General features: G+C 53.1%; 1 protein-coding gene across 1 annotated transcript in view; it reads left to right on the top strand.

The window, feature by feature from the left end:
- Positions 1-18,967, top strand: part of SLC45A3 (solute carrier family 45 member 3) — a 24,408-nt gene that overhangs the window by 953 nt on the left and 4,488 nt on the right. Inside the window, exons 2-3 of the mRNA XM_008919672.4 lie at positions 16,025-16,440; positions 16,689-17,519. Of these exons, the coding sequence (XP_008917920.2) occupies positions 16,293-16,440; positions 16,689-17,519 (979 nt within the window). The 5' untranslated portion in view covers positions 16,025-16,292. The remainder of the gene's footprint in view (positions 1-16,024; positions 16,441-16,688; positions 17,520-18,967) is intronic.

Here is an 18,967-nt window from a genome sequence, read left to right on the forward strand (position 1 = left end):
TGGACTTTCTGGCATCATCCCTCTACCCTTCCACTCGTGGGGAGTGGCAGAGCCAGGAAAGCCAGATTGCCAGCCCTGCTCTGGGATTCCAGGCAGTGCCCAAAAAACTCTGGAACTTATTACCACCAAGCCATGGTGGAAGCCAAGAGCTCTTGGCTTATGGGATTTGAGAGGGGAGGGGGAAGGAAAAAAAAAAGGATTAGAAATTTGATATGGATAACGAGAATCTGCAGAATTAAGAGCAAATTAAATGAGAGCTGTATGAGGGGTAGAAATCCCTGTATTTCAGGGCTAAGCAGATCTTGGGATTTGGGAGGAAACTTCTCCTCACAGGGAGGATTTGCTCACACTGGCTGCTGGTGGGATATTCCCCTGCAGGCTGTTACAGACATGGCCTGTGCAGGGATCTCTGAGTGTTGTGTCAATTTAAGTGCCTGAGCCTCCAGGTGTTTCCCAACATCAGGCTGTTTCTGGAAGGCCCAAGGCACCTGGTTTTGTGCAGAACCTGCCCAAGGATAAGAGTAACATCACCTGTGAACAGAGCAGTGGTTTCACAGGCTGTCATCCCTGTAGTAAGGTGGTAGTAGATGCCTCCATGTCCTCCAGACAAACTCCAGCAGCAGCAGCATTCCTAAGGTGTGCAGTCAGATTTTTGTCAGCAGTGTCTGGATGTATCCATGTTATATCCAGGGTGGGAGAAGCTGAAATCACTGGGCTGATCACTGAGCTAAAAAATACAGCCCTTGGTCTCTTTATCTTTGCCAGAGTTCCTCGGAAATGATGTTTAGCATAAACTCTTGGTAACCTTTTCCCCAAACTGTTTATCTCGCTGGAGCACTCAAGTGGCAGGGTTGGGGTGGGGGGAAGGGGGTGTTCTTGGTTTTTTTTTTCTCCCTGAGTTTCCTATCTCTGCTCTTACAACTCCATATGGAGCTTAGGGTGATGGCTGGACTCTTGTGGCTGATGGCATTAGGGCTGCATGCTCTTAAAAATAAAAAGAAATAACCTTAACTGCCCAGTTTTGTGCTAAAGCTGCAAGTAGAAGCTTTGCTTAAAGTTTGAACCAACAAAGCTGGTCCTGAAAGCATCGAATCCATTGTATGATGAAGTGATGGGGCAAAAACTACTCTTTGAACATAACTCTGTGGGTCTCCTCCCATGTCTTCTGGTAAAGCCTCTTTGGAAATACCTGGGAGCAGAGTTCCTGCATCACTGAAAATCTTAACCAGGGCCCCTTGTGTTGGACCCACAAGAAGCTCTCAGGGCTTGCAAATGACTCCTGAGGAATGTGCAAAGGCAAAGGGAGACAAAGTTTGGTGTTCTGTAAAAGCAGTGTTTATATGTGATATTTCCAATCCACTTCGGCTTCCACGGTTTTATGTGGACAAAAAAAGCCTGGAAAGTTGTGCCTGTGGTGCTTCCCTGACTCCTCCCTTCGTCAGGAGTCCTGTGGATGGGGATGTGGCAGAGAACTTCAGGGTTTGTGTGGACACTTTGGCAGTTGGTTTCATTCGAGCTGCCTGTGAGTCTGTCAGGTCTGGTCCCAGGCTGGAGCCAGTGCTCAGAGCCTGCTTTCAAATAACAGGAAAAAACACAGAACAGGCATTACAAAATAATATGCTGATGGTCTCTCTTTTTCTCCATGGCTTTTTTTATTCCTCTGGCTTTACTCCCTTCAGAATTTTACCCCACTTTTGTCACAGTGGGATCTTTCAGACCAGCTCTAAGTGGTGTGAGTAAGGTGTTTGTGTTTATCTTCCACCTTCCTCTACCTTGGAGCAGTTCACCCAAGGAGTGTCTTGTTGTGGTAGCTGGTTTAGGTTTTCTTTAATGTGCATGTTGCTGCCTCCTTGTCTTGGCTGGGGCAACATCAAAGCAAAACTCTTGACCGTTGGGTGAAGGTTGGGGAGGTTTGTGATGGATTCAAGGCTCAGAGGGAGCAGAAGAGAAAGGAGCTGCAGGCAGTGGTCAGGGTGAGCAGGCAATGAATGAAAGGGGTAAAGCCTTGAGCAGTGAGGGACTGGTGGGATGGAGACACTGAAACCCAGAAGAGTTTTGTCTGGTGAATCTCCTCCACTCACTTCTATTGCAAACAATTCCATCATGTGATGGTGTGCTGTGGCTCCTGCAGGAGGTGGGGGCAGTCAGCCCAGGACAGCTATTCCTCATAAAACCAACCCAGACAGCCAACCTGGGGAGTCTTGTGATCCCTCAGCCGTGCAGCTGAACCCATGGTCGAGGCTGGGAGTGGAGCAAGGGAGTCATGAGAGGCTTGTGAGCAGCCTGTCAGCAACTCTCAGCGTTGACTCGAGTTCTGAATGCTTAATATCAGGAACCAAAACTGTCCATGGGAGAACAGGAACCCTCAGGCTTGGCTGAGAAAGGGGTTGGAGACCCTCATCCTCGCTTGTAATAAGCAGGGGGGATTTTAAAGCTGCCTCTGCAAGGTGATCCAGCAATGTGTGAGCTCATGGCAGACTGTCTGTAAACATGGGCTGCACAACATAAAGCGAATCTTGCACTTTCCACAAATAAAGCAATAGGAAAATAGTAAACTAAAGGATTATTTATATACATTTCTGTGTCCCAGTGCTTGTGTTGGTCAGTTACAACTAGGATTGATATTCATCCCTTGAAACCCGTTCTCCTTCTTGTGCTGCTGTTGCTCCTCACTGCTGGAAGAATCTGAGCCTGATCTCATGTTTTGGAGCTGCTGATGTGTCCACCCCTCTGAGCTATCGAGTTGCTGGTTCAGAAAACAGAGCTGAGTGGAACTATAAGGGCACCATTTCATGACTGTTGTTTGTATGCACGCTGTTCCTTGGAGGTCCTCTAATTTGTGCCCTTCCTCCTTGTTTTCATATCCTAAAATGTCAGTTCCTCTTGCAGTCCAAAAATATTTGCTTAACATTTTGCCAGCCTGCAGAAGAGGAGAAACAGACCCCCGTGAATATTGTCTGGCAAAATAAGGGACTGTAATGTAGGAATGTGGTTCCAATGGCTTCTTTGTCTCGGGGCTGGAGGCACTGGAACACACACAGCAATAAGCAGGTGCTTGATTTGCAGCTCTGGACCATTTTTTCTGCCTCCTTGTTGCTGTACAGGAGCTAAAAGAGAGTGCTGTTAGTCCAGATCCCAAGGACCTGGCCCTGCCTTACATCCAGGGAAACCTTGTTTGAGCAAGACATGAAATTAGCCCTGATTTCAGAACCAGCTTCTGGTGACTTGCAGATGAATTCTCATAATTCATAACGCTCAGGAGGTGTAAGGATGGCCTCTGGCAAAATAATGAAGTTTATTTGAAAATAGAAACTTAACGTTGGGCGCTGGGCTTGGTTTGTGAGGTGTTAAGTTTTTCCCCTTCAGTCAAGGGAACAGGTTTTTTTTCCACCTTCATTTGGGTGGGAGCTGAAGTTCTCTGTGGTTTGTCTCCAGGAGCTGGGACTTCAAGAAAAACGCAAATCTAATGAGTGCAGTGTCTCAAATCCATGCAGGTTGTCAGCACTCAAAAGACATTAATGTTCTTGCAGAGCAGGCTGGAGCCAACTTTTGGGAATAATGTGCACATAGTTGTGGATAACATGGAAATCTGGCCTCAGATTTATGGGTTGAGGCTCTGGGTGAAGTGGTGCATGCAAGGAAATCCGTGGATCACACTTTCATCACCGGGTGGAGGAGTGAATCCTGCTGGGGTCTGACTCGGGGCATCAAAGAGGCTGAGGTGGTGATCAAACCTCGACTCTGGTGCTATTTTGCCATCTCCTCCCTGTTGCCTGCTCCTAATTCAAGAGCAACGGGCAGAGCTGGCTCTTGGGTTCGGTTTGAAGCGTCTCTGAGTGTCCCCTCTCCATTCTCTGTGCTCTGCACAGACACCAATCCCCTCTCCACTAACTGTACCCTGGGAGTGAGGTCCCTGGTGGTGATTTTGTTCCTTTTCCATCAACAGTGCCCTGGCTGGGAATGCTGGGCTGGAGAAGCATCTGCCACTGCTCCAGAGTGCTTTGCTGCTCTCTCTCCCCTCTGCCCAGGGCTGTGGTGCCACATCACTTTGGGGAAGGGGCACCCAAAGTGTTGGTCACCCACGAGACCCAAGCTGTCACTGAGTGTCCTGTTAGTTCTCTCCCTGTTATCACTGTGCTACCTTGCTCTGGATTCTGGAGTAAACCAATAAATTCTCCCTTCAGAGCTGTGCAAAGAGAATAAAGGATTGTTGTGGCCACAGAGAGAGAGAAGGGGAGAGAGAGAGAGAGAGAGAGAGCTTCCTTGTAGGTCTGTGGCGGGAGGCACTTCATAAATACAAAGAGATGGAGCACAAAGGGACAAGGAGATGACAGTGACTCCCAAGGCTGTGGTACCAGGTACTGGCTCGTGGCGTGACAGGGGAGGGCTTTGTGCAGCCACTGTTGCTGTTGGACCCCAGAGGTGCGTTTGGGAATGTTTGTGACAAACGATTCCTGTGTGTGAGGGGCGGTGGGAGCAGCTGGAGCAGCGCTGGAACAAAAGGCTGCTGTGCTACAGCCAAGGCCGACTGAGCAATTAATGGGCCTGGAAGGGTGGCTTTTCATGAGAATTGACTGAAAGCTGGGGTTGGGAGAGTGGCTGAACGTCGTCTGGGGAGGGGTCTGACCGTGCATGTGGAAAGGAGAGCACAGGAATTAACAGAGGGGGATAACTGGAGGGAGGAAAGGAAGGAAGGAAGGAAGGATGCTTCCCAGCTATTAAATCTTTTAGCCTATGGATATTGTTTCAGGGGAAATTCTTGCAACCTCAGTGCTTGAGACCCATCCATTCAGGCTGGACAAATCACTGGAGAATGTGCTGCTGGGAGCAGTCCTGCAGCAGCCCCGGGGAAGATGATTCAACAGGGCCTCTTTCAGCTTTGATTCCTGCGAACAGTCTGCGTTTGTGCTGCCCCCAGATCCTCCCATTCATCACTGTCTGTGGCCAATGCTGATAGCAGAGCAGGAGCCTTTTGGGCAAGAGCAGGGAATGCTGGCTGGCCCTGGGCTAAACCCTGCATCCAAGGCCAGTCAGCACATGCTGATGCACAGCCAGGATGGCCCAGGATGGTGCTGGGGATAAACCCTTTCCCAGCCCTTACTGGGCAGAGCCAGCTCTGTGCCTGCCCGAGGTGCCCTGGCTGTTTGCCCAAGGCAGCCCAGAGCCTGTTACAGGAATATCAGAGGTCTTTCTGCTTCATTTGTAGCTCACTGAACTTTACTCCAGTAAATAATGGCAAGAGAGAGAGACCTGTGTGGAGAGAAAATCCTGCCTCTCTACCCGAGTCTTCAATGCACAAACTTTCATTTATCCTTTGCTGTTACAACAGGCTTTCTCTGAGACTTTTTCAGCTCCCAGACCACTTTCCTGCCTGTCCTCCCTGACAGATGCAGTCTGTGCTCGGCACCAGCTTAAACCTGTGCCACAAAATCCCTGAGCACCTCTGCTCAGAGGGCTCTGCAAAATCCAGGCAGCTTTGAACCTGAACTCCATGCTTGGTTACTAAAAATCTAATAATTTAGGGCTGATATTCTCTCCAGGGCTCAAAATAGAAGTGAGGGTCCTGTTTGGAAGCAGACATGGGGTGGGGAGTGAGTGGGGTGGCAAAAATGCCTCACTCTGGTCACCTCCTGTAGAAATGGCAGCTTTGAGCCTTGCTCACTGAAAGGTGGAAAACTCCCCTTCCAGATATTCCATGCTGCTGTGTTTTGTGGGAATATCAAACCCCTGCGTGCTCTGATAGTGAGAACGAGGAAAGGGGGGAAAAAAAAGCTTTTTAAGTTTCCCATAATGACCTTCTGGTGAAACTTATCTGCCTCAAAAAATAAAATCTGATTGCTTCTTATCTTTGCAATTATCCAGACAATTTTTGGGCAGGAATAAAATCATAGAACCCCACGTTTTCAGACCCAGGCCCCGTGGCTGGTCTGTCCTGATAAGGAAAAGGCTCTCTGTGCTCCAGCAGTGATCTGAGGGCCCTCATTAACCCAGAGGAGTCGGGTGCAGGGAGAAAGGTAGAGCTTGAGCAGCTTTTGCTGCCCCAGGCACGTGAAAACTGCTCTTCTGGTGACTTTGATCTGTGGACTGTGCCCTTAGAGAACCAGGGAAAATTCCTGTTGTTCCCTGTGCACCTGTCCCTCTGGCAGAGGGGGCTGGCTGGGTGTGTTTTGGAGTTTGGGAGGGCTCTGGGTGCTTAATGGAGTGTGGTGAGGAGATGCCAGTCCTGAGCAGGTGAAACTCTGTGAGACCACCCTGTGTGCCAGGCACAAGTCCTGCTGTGGTTCTTCCAGCCCAGTGTGGAGATCCCCCTGCAGCTGAGCTCAGCTGTGGGGTGTTTATTGGGGTGCTCAGTCCTTCCCCTCAGCAGAGCTGAACTGAGCCCTCCAGTGCAGTTCTTTTGGAGTGTCTGTGATGGAAACATGAAGGTTCCTGGAACTGTGGCATAAACCCACCTCCGGCCAGAGGAGTGACTGGAGGGGTGGAAGTGGTGGGTGACTGGGACAACCACCCCTTACAGCAACTCCCAGTTTAGCATTTTTTTAAAGAGTTTTGCTTCATTCCCTCCCCCTTTGCACGCTCCCACCTGGGGGAGTGCCCATCCCACGTCCATCCCTGTGCTGGCTCTGTGTGTTCCTGGAGCTGGGCAAAGCTCAGTCTGCCCAGGAGGGGCTGATGTGACTGCTGGGGGTTCTGCACTCACAGCTGCCTCTGGGGGCTGTTCCTCGTGCTGCCAAAGGCTCTTTGTCTCGTTCAAAGCCATGACCTCGTTTTACAGACAGAAAACAGAGAGGGAGAAAAACCCACCGACCTGCCAGCGGAGGTCAAAGGGCTCTGCTGAGAGATATGTCAGCATCAAACTTCTGGGGCAGGGACACAAATAACTGGGACTGCAGACCAGAAAATTACCATGGAAAAATGGACTAACTACCATGTGATTACAAAAGAGCCCATTAGTTCTGTGTGTGTCCAGGACTCGAAGTGTGTCCTTTGAGGAAGAGCACGAGGTCACGCTCCCAAAACTTGAAGCAAAAGGGGCTGTGTAAGTGTGTGCCTGGTGGAGATTGGGTTGCTCTCCTCCTTTTTCCGAAGGCACAAACTCTTCTGGAGAAAGAGGGAAGCTCAGAGTTATCAGTGTTGGTCTTAAATTTGTCAGCCCCCTCAGTGCTGCTTTAGCAGCCTGTGGGGGTACAGTTTGGGGGAATGAACACCCCTCCAGCCCTCCCAGGGCTCAGCAGTTTGTTCCTGGGTTGCTCCTGCCTCATCCATGGGTGAGGGGCTGGATTTACAGTCTCAGGGGTCTGTGCCACTTGTGGCCTTTGCTCTGACCTCTCGTACATCAGGACTGTCCTCTCCACCCCAAGGCCGGTCCTGAGACTCTGCTGGCCCCATGACTGTCACAGCTTTCCAGATAAAGCTGGGAATGATGAAGCTGTGGGAGAGAAGTCCTGGAGCTGCCTTGGAGCCACGGTGTGCTGGAGCAGGAGGAGCTGCAGTTGGCTGTGCCTTGCTGAGGGGTCAGATGTCCCGTTACACAGCCCCTTTGCTTTAGTTGGAAACAACAAGTTCCAGTTTCACTTCCCGTTCTCCCAACCCTGTGGACAGGCAATGCAAAGTGGACACAGTAAAGCCATAAGGGCTTCTGCCTCCTCATCTCTTCTCTGTTCAGATGGGGAAACAATTCTTCTTTCACTCATCACTAGTGATGAGAACTCAGAAGTTGTGTGTCAGTGCTTTCAGTGCTGAGGTGACCCATGTGTGTGTTCTCTGTGTGCCCTGACATCCTTCCACCAGCACTAGTTTGCTCTTCTCTTTGCCAGTTCCAGGTCGTTGGGGTAAATAAGTGCTTTATGATCTGCTTTCCCTGTTTCACTCCTGGTGATCATTATTCCCTGAGGATTCCAGCAATGCAAACCTGTGAAATCCCATGTGCTTGCTCAGGCAGGGCTGGTGGACAGAGGACTTCATACCTCAAAATGAGGTGGTGACGACCAGCACAAAAGTTCCTGTGCAATTTAGGGATCTGCAGTGGAAGGAAATGCAGATTCCAGGCAGGTATTCACAGGATTTTGGTGAGTGTGCTCCTGCCTTTGGCTTGGCTTTGCCTGTGGGGATATTGGTGAGGGTGCCCTGAGCCTTGGACCTTCCTGCTGCGTGTGGTGGGTGTTCTGCAGGGGTTTTGGAGGACTGTCCAGTCTCAGGGCTCTGGGGGACAGTGTAGGTACGTGGGGTGACAGTGCTGCAGCCTGTGGTCTGTGGCACTGCCAGACTCCAGCAGGATTCCCTGGCTGGAGAGCTTTGGATGCTCTTCCACCCCTGCTGACCTTTGCAAGCCTCATCTCTGCTAAGGACGTGCCCGGGGGTCCCTCTGGGCACAGCCAACCCATCCCAGAGCCCCTGATCCCAGCTCTGCAGGGAATGGGGAGTAACTGGGACGTGCAGGAGGTGTTACTGGGCCGGCTGTGCCGCAGGATCCCGGGAATGGGGGGATTTTCAGAACCACCTGTTGGAGTTTCAGCCCTGGGGAGGCTGCTGCCCTTTTTAACAGCATCCCCCTCTTTTTCCTTGCTCCTCACTTCCCGGTATTCCCTTTACAACCAGCCCATTGTGCTGGGGGCTACGGCAGCTGGGTGGAGTGTTTCAGGCTCAAGTGTAATTTCAGTGCCTTTAAAAGCCTTTGGAGGGCTCTTTTTTTTTTTTTTCCCCCTGAAGAGGACAGCAACGCCAACAAGGGATAATTTGATGGATTACTCTGCGGGGCTGAGGGGCTCTCCTTAATCCCCTTTGTGGGGCTGTTTGACGAGACGAGGAGCAGAAGCCCCCAGCCCCAGGCAGAGAAAAGGCAGCTCAGCAGGGTGGGTTTTACATGCTGACATATAAATACAGGCCCTGGTCATGTGGTGCCGGATATAATCTGTGCCCGTTACCACGCCGTGGAGAAGGGGGCACCTGGAGGGGGCTTTTTTTTTTTTTTTTTTCCCCCCTTTCCAGTTCAATTTACATTTTTATTCTTCTGCTAAAAATAATAAACGGAGAAGAAAGGCCGGGGTGGGGGAGAGGTTGATCTGGATCAAATGCCGGGGTGATGGGCACGGTATTGAAACGCCAGAAATGAGCCCCAGTGAAAAGCAGAAGCAGATCATCTCATTTCCCCTCCCGCTCCAAAACGGGGGCTTCTCTCCTGAATAAAAGCAAGAGCTTGGGTCGTGCAGCAGCAAAACAAAGCTGTGGCTCTGATGGAGAGCCAGCCAACCTTGTCTGGAGGTCTGGAGCTGTTTGCAGCAGACCTGACGCCGGCTCAGGAAAGCGTGACCGGGGGGAGCGAGGCTGTTGGGGTGGGTGCATTGTGTGTGTTTTGGACTTTGTGAGGCCTCTGGGTGCTTAATGGAGTGTGGTGAGGAGATGCCAGTCCTGAGCAGGTAAAACTCTGTGAGACCACCCTATGTGCCAGGCACAAGTCCCGTTGTGGTTCTTCCAGCCCAGTGTGGAGATCCCTCTGCAGTGAGGTGTTTATTGGGGCGCTCGGTCCTTCCCCACATCAGTGCAGTTCTTTTGGAGTGTCTGTGATGGAAACAGGGCTGAGCTACAGACCAGCAAGGTAAGGGTCAGCCTGTCAGCCTTGGACCTTGCTTGCTGCAGAAATCTGGGTGCCCAGCTCTAATCTGTGCCCCATTGTTGTCCGTGCTCCTCCCATGGGTCTCCCAGGCAGGCTGAAGCCTGGTGCTGCTGCCTGCCAAGCACAGGGGAGTTAATGACACCCTCTGGCACCACTGTGGGCTCTGGGCTCATGTCTGTCCCTCTGAGAGCTCCGAAAATGTCAGTGTGGCCTCCACTGAGTCAGTGACCCCGTTAGTCAGACAGGCGGTTCCTGTTTGGAACGGGAGGGGAGGAGGAGGAGGAGGAGGAGAAGGACTTGCTGGAACTGGCCACTCTTTGCTGCTGTATCTTTCCTGTGGTCAAACAGTCAGGCACAGGAGCTAAGGCAGCCAAAGGCTGGGAGAAACCTCCTGGCAGGAGCAATTCCTTTGCCAGAGGAAGAGGCAGGTTGTGGGACAGGAGGTCGGTGGAGTCTGGGGCTGCTCTGCTGTCTGTGTGATGTTCGTGTTGTGGGGTGAGGATAAAGCATCCCTAGAGCTGTTGGCACATGGGATACCAGAGGTGGGAAGGGGAAGGGGGACAGAGCCTGGAGAGCATCCTCTCTGTGCTGGCAGTTCCCACATGGAGATGGCAGCAAGCAGGCCAGGGATCCGTCTGTGCCTCGGGAGTGTGGGGAGCACAAAAGGCTCTGGAGAGCTCTGGCTTTTGGGGAGCCCCGAGAGCAGGATGATCCTGCTGTGAGGGCTGCAATGAAGAGGTTGCAGCGAGGCAGGAAAGAACCAACCCCCAGCTGGGACAAATTCAAGCATCTCCCTTTGAACCAAACCGTGCAGGAGTCGGAGCTGTCATTGGGAACCCCCCTCCCCTGCAGCATCTCCCATTTGTCCTGGATTAATATATCCTGGCTGCTGGACACTGCCCTGTGGGCTGGGGGAGGGCATTTCAAATGGACTGGGGTGCCCAGGTCTGCCTTGTTGTTCTCCTCTGGGGGGATTTCCACCCGCTGCTGCTCTTCCCCTAAGCCGGGCTGGTATAATGGAGCTCAAAGGAAACGCAGAGTTAATTCAGAGACTAAATAAATGCCCGCTCTCCCATCCCTGCTTTATGACCACTCCCCTCTCCCCACACTGTGAATGAGGGTCAAGGAGATTTGGGAGGGGAGGGGGAAGGGGAGAGGGTCAGGAGAGGTCAGGTGAGTTTTCCATTGCGTCCCGCCCGGCCCTGCCAGAGCTATTCTCCATGGTGGATTTTACATTCAGCGGCCCTGAATGGACACTGATAGCTGTGAAAGGCTCTGGCACTGCATGAACAGCCCTTCCCTAAGCACTCCCCCTTGTGCTCTCTCCCATCCTTTCTTCCAGAGGGCTTCCAGGGAGCGGGGAATTAATAACGTTCATAAAGAGCCCCTCGGAAGGTTGGAAATGTGATTTTGGGGTTAGGAATGGAAACCCAGTGGCTTGTAGGACCCTCTGCCCTCCTCTCTCTCTCTCTGCTGCCCCTTGGGAATGGGTTTGTGCATCAAACCTGCCATGCCATGGGAAGGGAAGGTGAGGATCCATCCATGTCACCTGGGAACTGCTGAACAGGAGCAGCCCCTGCCTGAGCTAAAGCTTTTCCTTTCCCAAGGCAAAGGCTTTCGTGGGGCAATTTTTTTTTCTGTATAAGGCAGCCCTGACAGGTCAAAAATAGTTGATAATAGAATCATGGAATGGTTTGAGTTGGAAGGGACCTTAAATCTCATCTTGTTCCACCCCCTGCCATGGGCAGGGACACCTTCCACTAGCCCAGGTTGCTCCAAGCCCTGTCCAACCTGGTCTTGGACACTTCCAGGGATGGGGCAGCCACAGCTTCTCTGGGCAACCTGGGCCAGGGCCTCCCCACCCTCACCTTGGATCTAAATCTCTGTTGTCTGCTCACTGCTGGGGTTGTTTGTTGACCTACTGAGCAGGTGCATGGCTGGCATAAATCAAAGCCTGCAACCACATTTAATATCATTTCTTGTCCCTTTTTGCACCCATGTGAGAGACTGGAAGGATTATGGAGTAGCAGGATATGGATTCTTCTAGGAATAAATGAGTTTTTCTCTGCCACGTAAATACACCCACATTTTATTTTTGGAAAATGTTCCTCCCTCAATCTTCATTCCAAGCACTAATGAGATGGGATGACTTGTAAGATCCCGGGTTGGAAAGATTTGAGGAGACTGGGAGGAGGAGGGACTGCAAGAATATTCTTTGCTTATGTGTGTCCATGGGTGCCCTGCACATTATCCACCTTCTCCAGGTGTCTTGGGGTTTGTTTCTCCTCAAAGCAGGAGATGTGATCCTAAGCTCATGAGTGAGGGCACACAGAGGAAGTGGGAAGTGAACTTGAACTGGTGATGGTGTTGTTCCATGGCAGGAGGCCGTGCCTCTGCCATCACCAGGACATCCAGTCCTGTTTCCATGTGTGTCTGTGCTTCTCTCCCACCCCCAATCCCTGTTTTCTGGGGTTCCCTGGCTGCCACATCGAGCACAGGGAGGTGTTTGTCCAAACTCTTTCTGTAGTGAGTGAACAGAGCAGGGGAAATGTGAGGATCCAGTCTGTGCCCCACTGCCTTTAGAGAAAGAGTCTCTTGGGAAGCTGCTCTCCTTGGCTTCATCCCTGCCCCTCATCCTCACTCCCTGTGGGTGCTGCTGGCTGAGTTGCCTGCCTGCCTTCTTCCCTGTGCTCCTGAGTGCTTGGGCAGGAGAGGCCAGGGCTCCAAGGGGTGCAGTCCTTTCTGCTTTGGTTCTTTTTTGGTTGCCACTGCTGTCCCCGTGGGTGACAGGGAGCCCTCTCCTGCCTTTGTCCAGCAATGCTCTGCTCTGCTCCTGCCCCCAGACCCGCCCTCCTACCTGGCTGCCAGGTGAACCAGCCTCTGGGAGTTGATCTGTTGTTTCTCTGCAGAGAAAGGAAAGGAAAAGTTTGGGTTGCAAGCTGAAAAGTAAAACGGAATCCCTGGGTCTGAAGATGTTTCATTTTCCCTGGGAAGGGAAAGGAAGAGCAGAGCAAGAGCATAAAGAGCAGCTGATGTCCCCATGACACGACAGCTCGGAGAGCAGCTGTGGGAAAGCCCCACATGTGGCTCCCTTCTGCTTCTGTGGGCAGGAAACCTTCCACAGAAGGGCTCTTGTGTCCCTTTTGGGGGGCTGGCTGTTGTCCTTGCCAAGGTGCTTGGCATTGCAAGGACAAACACTGGCCCTGTTGTAGAAGTTTGGGGAAGCTGAGGCCAAAGGGCAAGAAGTGCCTGTTGTCATGTGGACCAGACACCCCACACCTGGCTGGGAAAGGTCTCCCCAAAATGCCAAATCCCACTGGGATGGACAAAGTGCTGCCAGCTCACCTGGGAGAAGGTTTTGCCTGACTCCTTCCACACCAGGGCAAAGCTACAGAGCCCCAAAGCCAAACCAGTCCTCCTGCATATTCCACGGGATAAATTGTCCTGGAAGGGATTAGATTAGTGGATTAAGGGAAGTGCCTTGCAGCTGGGACTGTTCCTTAGAGCCAGACTGTTACCTGCAAAGCTGTGGGGAACATCTTGCTGGCATTACAAAGAAAATAATAATAATAATGCCACGTCCTAAATCTCTGCTGGGTGTTGTGAAACAGCAGATGGGTGAGGGAAGGTTTTAACACCAGGATGGGGCTTTGGGCCAAGCTCAGGTGTGAGCCCAGAGCTGGGCTTTGTGCCTGGGCAGGTTTGGGGCAGCACTGAGCGAGCTGGGGGTTCTCAGGGGTGGTGCTGGCAGGCTGTGTTTGCTCTGGGTGAGGGGCCCGGGCGCAGGAGTGGTTTGGTGCTGAGAACACACCTGTTATCAGCAGGCAGGGAGGGCCCTGAAACCAAAGCCGTGTCTGTCCCAGCTCGGTTCCACCTCTGCTTGCCTGCAAACTACTTAAGTAGCTTTTCCTGAATGCTGCAGTTCCCGGGCTGGGCGCTGCAGGGATCACCTGCCACCGTGGGGAGGAGGTGAGTCCTGGCTCTGTGAGCCTCCCAAATCTTCCTTTTCCATCTCCTGTCCTCACAGATCAGCAGTTCAGGGGATTTTCCGTGTCTGCACTGGCATTTCTTTCCAGCTGAGCCAATCCATGTCTGTGTATTCTGTGAACAGAATTAAGAAGTAGGTATTGGGACAAAATGCAGTTTAAACAGAGAAGTTCATCATTTGCTGCTGCTGTATCTACAGCTGGGTTGCTGTTGACAGCTTCTCACCTCTGGCTGGTGTTGCTTCTGAGTACGCTGGGATTTATTTTCTCGTTAGAGCCCTCTGAGAGTGTGGAGGGGGAAGAGAGACGGGTCTTTTCCTACCTCCTGATAAGAAATTCAGCCTTTGCCTCCAAACTGAAATTCTCAGGCAGTGGGGATGGGCAGATTCCTGCTGCCTCCTCAGTGCTCGGGATGTCACAGCAGTAAAAGGGAAGGAAATAATTTTTAATCCCTGTGTGTGTGAGAGACATCTTTTACTCGAGGCTTGGGCTTTCTCTTGAGATAGATCCCCCTCTCTAAGCTCTCCAGACCCCAGACTAGAGCAGACAGTGGCCATTACATCTCCCTTTGAGGTCTAACCCGGAGTGGTGGTGGCTCAGTTAATTTTGCCTTGTGACTCTGCTTCCTCCAGTGAGCAGCACCCAGGCTTGTGCTGCTGGAGCTGCAGGGCTGCAGCTTAAATTCCTCCCCCGGGGCTGTGAGCCAGCTGGGCACCCATCCCAGCCGAGACATCCTGTGTCTAACCCACATCTGAGCAAGGTGGTCGCTGCCCCCATCCCTTCCTTGCAGACCCAGAGCACTGAAGTGATGCTCAGCATGGCTGAGGGTTCCTTTGAAGCCATCTCTGGTGATTAAAGTGAAAAACCGGTGCTGTTCCCCCTCTGTTTGCTATTTGACCTTGGGCAAGTCGCTTAAATGTTCACAGTTGTTAAAAGGAGGGATGTTCTGTGACAGTTGAGGTCTCGGGGAGCGCGTGGAGGGGGAAGGTGAAGGATCCCAGAAGGAAAATAATTGGTACTTATTGCGTGTAATTGGCAGCCTGACAACTCCTGAGCTCTGGAGTGGTGCCTCTCCTCTGCAGCAGCAGGAGGCAGAGCAATGCCTAAACCTCATCCCCACACTGGCAGCTTCACCCAGTCACTCCCCCGTGGGTTATCTGGCTGAGGGGAAGAAAGAAAAGTCACGGAAACTGTCCCATCTGTACCTGTCTCTTAACACCTGTGCAGTGATGGAGGTCAAACACATCCTCTGTGAAGTCAGGGGTCACTAATTAGCACCTCATTGGGTGATAATGGGGAGTTTGATCCCTGTCCAGTGTAGCTGTGGGAGGGCTCTGGAATTGTCAAGGTTGGAGAAAACCTTTAAGATCGTCAAATCCAACCATCTCCTGCATTCTGCTCATCCCTCTGACGAGCAGCACTTCCAGCTCTGCCAGGTCTGTCCCTCTCCCTTAGGGGTGAGAAATCAGAGCACATCAACCCTGAGAATGAGGCAACAGATTGTTTTACTCCTAAATTAGTGTTTGTGAAGGAGCTTAATGTCTTGCTAACCCGTTCTGCCTTTCCCAGAATAACCACGGGCCACCTTCTGGAGGTGCTGTTAGCAAAGCAGCAGTTTGGTGGGCTGGGTGTTGGTAACCCTGCAGGATTCCTTTCCTTTAGGACTGACACAGTGACAGGCTCATAACAGGTTACTGAGAGGCATCTGCTGCCTCCTGCTCAGCCCCTGCCCTGGTCTGGTGGCCTCTCCCCTCTGAAGAAGCTGGAGAGAGGGAGCACGTTACAGGGCAAATAAATGACTCAGTCTAATGAGTAAGGTAATTGCCATTCACTGTTAGATGAGGCTAAAGTGGGTCAGGTTTGTTTGTGAAACTCCATGGAGGCACCATCTGTTCTCTGTGCCCCGTCTCAGGGGCTGGAGATGGGATTTGGGTGAAACTGCTTCCCTGGGAGGCTGTGGAGCAGCACAGGAGATGTCCTGGTCATTAGGCAGGGGTGTGGGGCTCTGGAGGTGACCCTGTGTGGCTGTAGGGAAGTGCCTGCAGCCCTGATCCTCAGAGGGGGCCCTTAATTGATTTCACTGGGAGAGGGGACCCCAAATCCTTTGTCTCTCTGCTACAACTGGCCAGCTCTAAGATAAGGCTGGACAGGACACTGAGAGGTCATTAGACCTCCCTTAGCCCGAAGGCAGGATTGGATTTTCCCAAACCATGTCTGACAGGTGTGTGTCTCACCTGTCACAAACCCTTGGAGAGAAACCTGGCACCAGTGTGGTTTGTGTCCTTTAACCCTGCCTCTGTCCCAGATCCTCCCATGCCTGCAAGCCCGTGGGGATGGGGACTGTCCCTTTCAGGGATGAGGTGTCTGTGATACCTGGTTTCAGCCCTCAACCCTGCTGTGTCTAACAACCTCTCTCTTCTCACAGCCCACAGCATGTGAGCAGCAGGGGAAGCCTGGAGTGGGATCCCTGCCTGCCCACGCCTGGACTCGACACTGCTGGGGCCACATCTTGCAGTAAGAGGAAGAGGAAAAGACAGTTCAGCCAGCACTGCTAAAAATGGGAAGCAGCATCTATCCAGCAACCCGGGAAGGGGAGCTCCAGGGGCATCCCCGGGAGTGCTGCTGCCGGATGGACACAGCCCTGTGCCAGTGAGGGGTCAGGGCAGCGTGGCTCGGGGGGCTCTGGGGGCAGCATGTTCTTCCAGAGCCGCAGGACCCAGCTGCTGCTGGTCAACTCGCTGACCTTCGGGCTGGAGGTGTGCCTGGCTGCAGGGATCACCTACGTGCCACCGCTGCTGCTGGAGGTGGGCGTGGAGGAGAAGTTCATGACCATGGTTTTGGGTAGGCGGCTTTTATCTCCTCTTTGAGGTGCTCGTTTCCCCTTTGAGCCTGGAGGGCAGGGGTGAATGAATGCAGGCCTGGTGGTCGCAGGGCTACTCTTCTATCAAGGGCAGCCTTGTGTTTGGAGGAGGGGGCTGTGAGCCACTGAAGCCTCCTAAGTTCCTGAAGCATCCCAGGCTTTGTAGAGTGTGTACAAACCAGCGTCCTCCGGACCTGTCCTCTTAACACCACCTCTTCCTCTTTTCCAGGGATAGGACCGGTCCTTGGCTTGGTTTTTGTCCCTCTGATCGGATCTGCCAGCGACCACTGGCACAGCAGCTACGGCCGGAGGAGACCTTTCATCTGGGTGCTTTGCCTGGGAGTGCTGCTGAGCCTCTTCGTGATCCCCCACGCCAGCAGCCTGGCCAGCCTGTTTGCCCTCAACCCTCGCCCCCTGGAGATCGCCTTCCTCATCCTGGGCATCGGGCTGCTGGATTTCTGCGGCCAGGTGTGCTTCACTCCCCTGGAGGCCCTGCTCTCCGACCTCTTCCAGGAGCCAGACAACTGCCGCCAGGCCTTCTCCATGTACGCCTTCATGATCAGCCTGGGGGGCTGCATCGGGTACCTGCTGCCAGCCATCGACTGGGGGGGCAGCTTCCTGGCCCCCTACCTGGGAGGGCAGGAGACCTGCCTCTTCAGCCTCCTCGCCGTCATCTTCCTCGGCTGCGTGCTGGCCACGCTCTTCGTGACGGAGGAGGCGGCCGCCCAGGGGGACGCTCTGGATGGCCCGGCGCTGAAGGACACGGCCCCGAAGCCCTCCCCTGCCCGCTGCTCCTGCCAGCTGTCCCGGGGCTCCTGCCTGCTGCAGGCCAGGCGGGCGCTGCAGGCCCTGAGGAACCTGTGCTCGCTGGTGCCGCGGCTGCACGGCCTCTACTGCCGCATCCCCCGCGTCATCCGCCGCCTCTTCGTGGCCGAGCTCTGCAGCTGGATGGCCCTCATGACTTTCATGCTGTTCTACACCGACTTCGTCGGGGAAGGGCTGTACCACGGCGTGCCCAGGGCCAAGCCGGGCACGGATGCCAGGCGGCACTACGATGAAGGTGAGGAGGGAACCGGCTGCTCTGAGGCTGTGGTGCCCATTCTCCGCCTGGGCAGGAGCGTTTTGTGGGAGCTCAGCTCTGCTACTAAAGCAAAAAAAAAAAGTTACGGGAAACGTGACTTTCTGCAGGAAAAAAACATTGTCCCGTGGCCCCCAGAGCGTGGCACAGGGGGGGGTCAAATTGGGAAACACCTCCTTGTTCTCTGAGCTTCCCAGAGCAGAGTCAGACCTGGCAGGGCAGCCCTGGCCTGGGGCTGGATTGTTAAGTGGCAGAACGGTCTGGCAGGTTGCGCGCTGGACAGGATGGATCCGGCTCTGCCTGCCAGCTGTGGTTGCTGCTGCCAGGTCCTTTCAGTGCTCTTCCCTCCTTTTTAAACGGGTGGGAATGGTGCTCCCCATCCCTGGGAGAGCCGGGGTTGGAAAGCCAGGATGTGCTCTGTAGCAGTGAGGTGGGATTTGCTGTACCTTCCTTCCCAGCTACTATGAGATTCCCATCCCACAGCTGTATCTGGGGAGCCCTCAAGCAGCTCCCCCAGCTCTCAGCCCTCTCTCCAGTGCTTCAGTGCCGACCACAAGCCTGGAGCTGCCACGTCCCCATCCCAGGACAGAGCTCCCAGCAGCACGTTACCTGCTCACTGGGGTTCCTGCTGTCCCATTTTGGCTGCTGTGTTGTGCCAGAGCCTTGACTGGCTGCCTAACCCTCCTTTTCCTCTCCCTAATCCAAATCTTTTATTCTGAGAGGCACCTTCCTGGCCCTCGTCCTGCAGCTGTATATCTTGCCCTCTGCAAGCACACTGCCTCTTTGTGCTTGGGTGTCTGTTTAACTTACAGGGAGCTTAATTATTATTTAACACTTGCACCGTTTAGCTCCCAGCAGGTCAGCACTGCATTGTGCTGGCTGTCATAGAAACATGTGCTGAGTAATGATCCTTGCTCCAAAGAGTTAATGGTTTTAATTCCCTGAAATCTGATAGATCTTTGCAGAGGGTAAGGTCCGGGATTGCTACCGGATACTGCAGAGGTTTAGTGGATGTTCTATACTTTGCTTTGGCTTGAGCACAGTTCCTTGTTCCTTTTGTTCTGCTGCTGGCTTTTGGCATCAGGTGAGAACAGATCCTGGTTCACGAGCAGGTGACAGGTCCTGGGGCAAGAGCAGGAAGGTGCAAACAATGACTTCCAAAGACAAGAGTGGCATTTGGATTCCCCTCTGGCATTTGGATTCCCTTCAGTCAGCCTGGGGTGCCCGGGAGCAGGGCTGGTGGAGGGGGCAGCTGCAGGCTGGGATTTGTGAGGTGATGCTGCTCTGCTTCCTGCCCCAGCCAGGCTGTTTGTGGCTGTGCCACGCTGTGTGTGGAGTGTTTGGAGCTTGGAACTGAAGGAGAGGGAAGGATTTGACAGGAAGCTGAACATGAGCCAGCAGTGTGCCCAGGTGGCCAAGAAGGCCAATGG

Source organism: Manacus vitellinus, unplaced genomic scaffold, assembly GCF_001715985.3.
Source record: "Manacus vitellinus isolate BGI_N305 unplaced genomic scaffold, ASM171598v3 scaffold_47_pilon, whole genome shotgun sequence".
Classification (NCBI taxonomy): domain Eukaryota; kingdom Metazoa; phylum Chordata; class Aves; order Passeriformes; family Pipridae; genus Manacus; species Manacus vitellinus.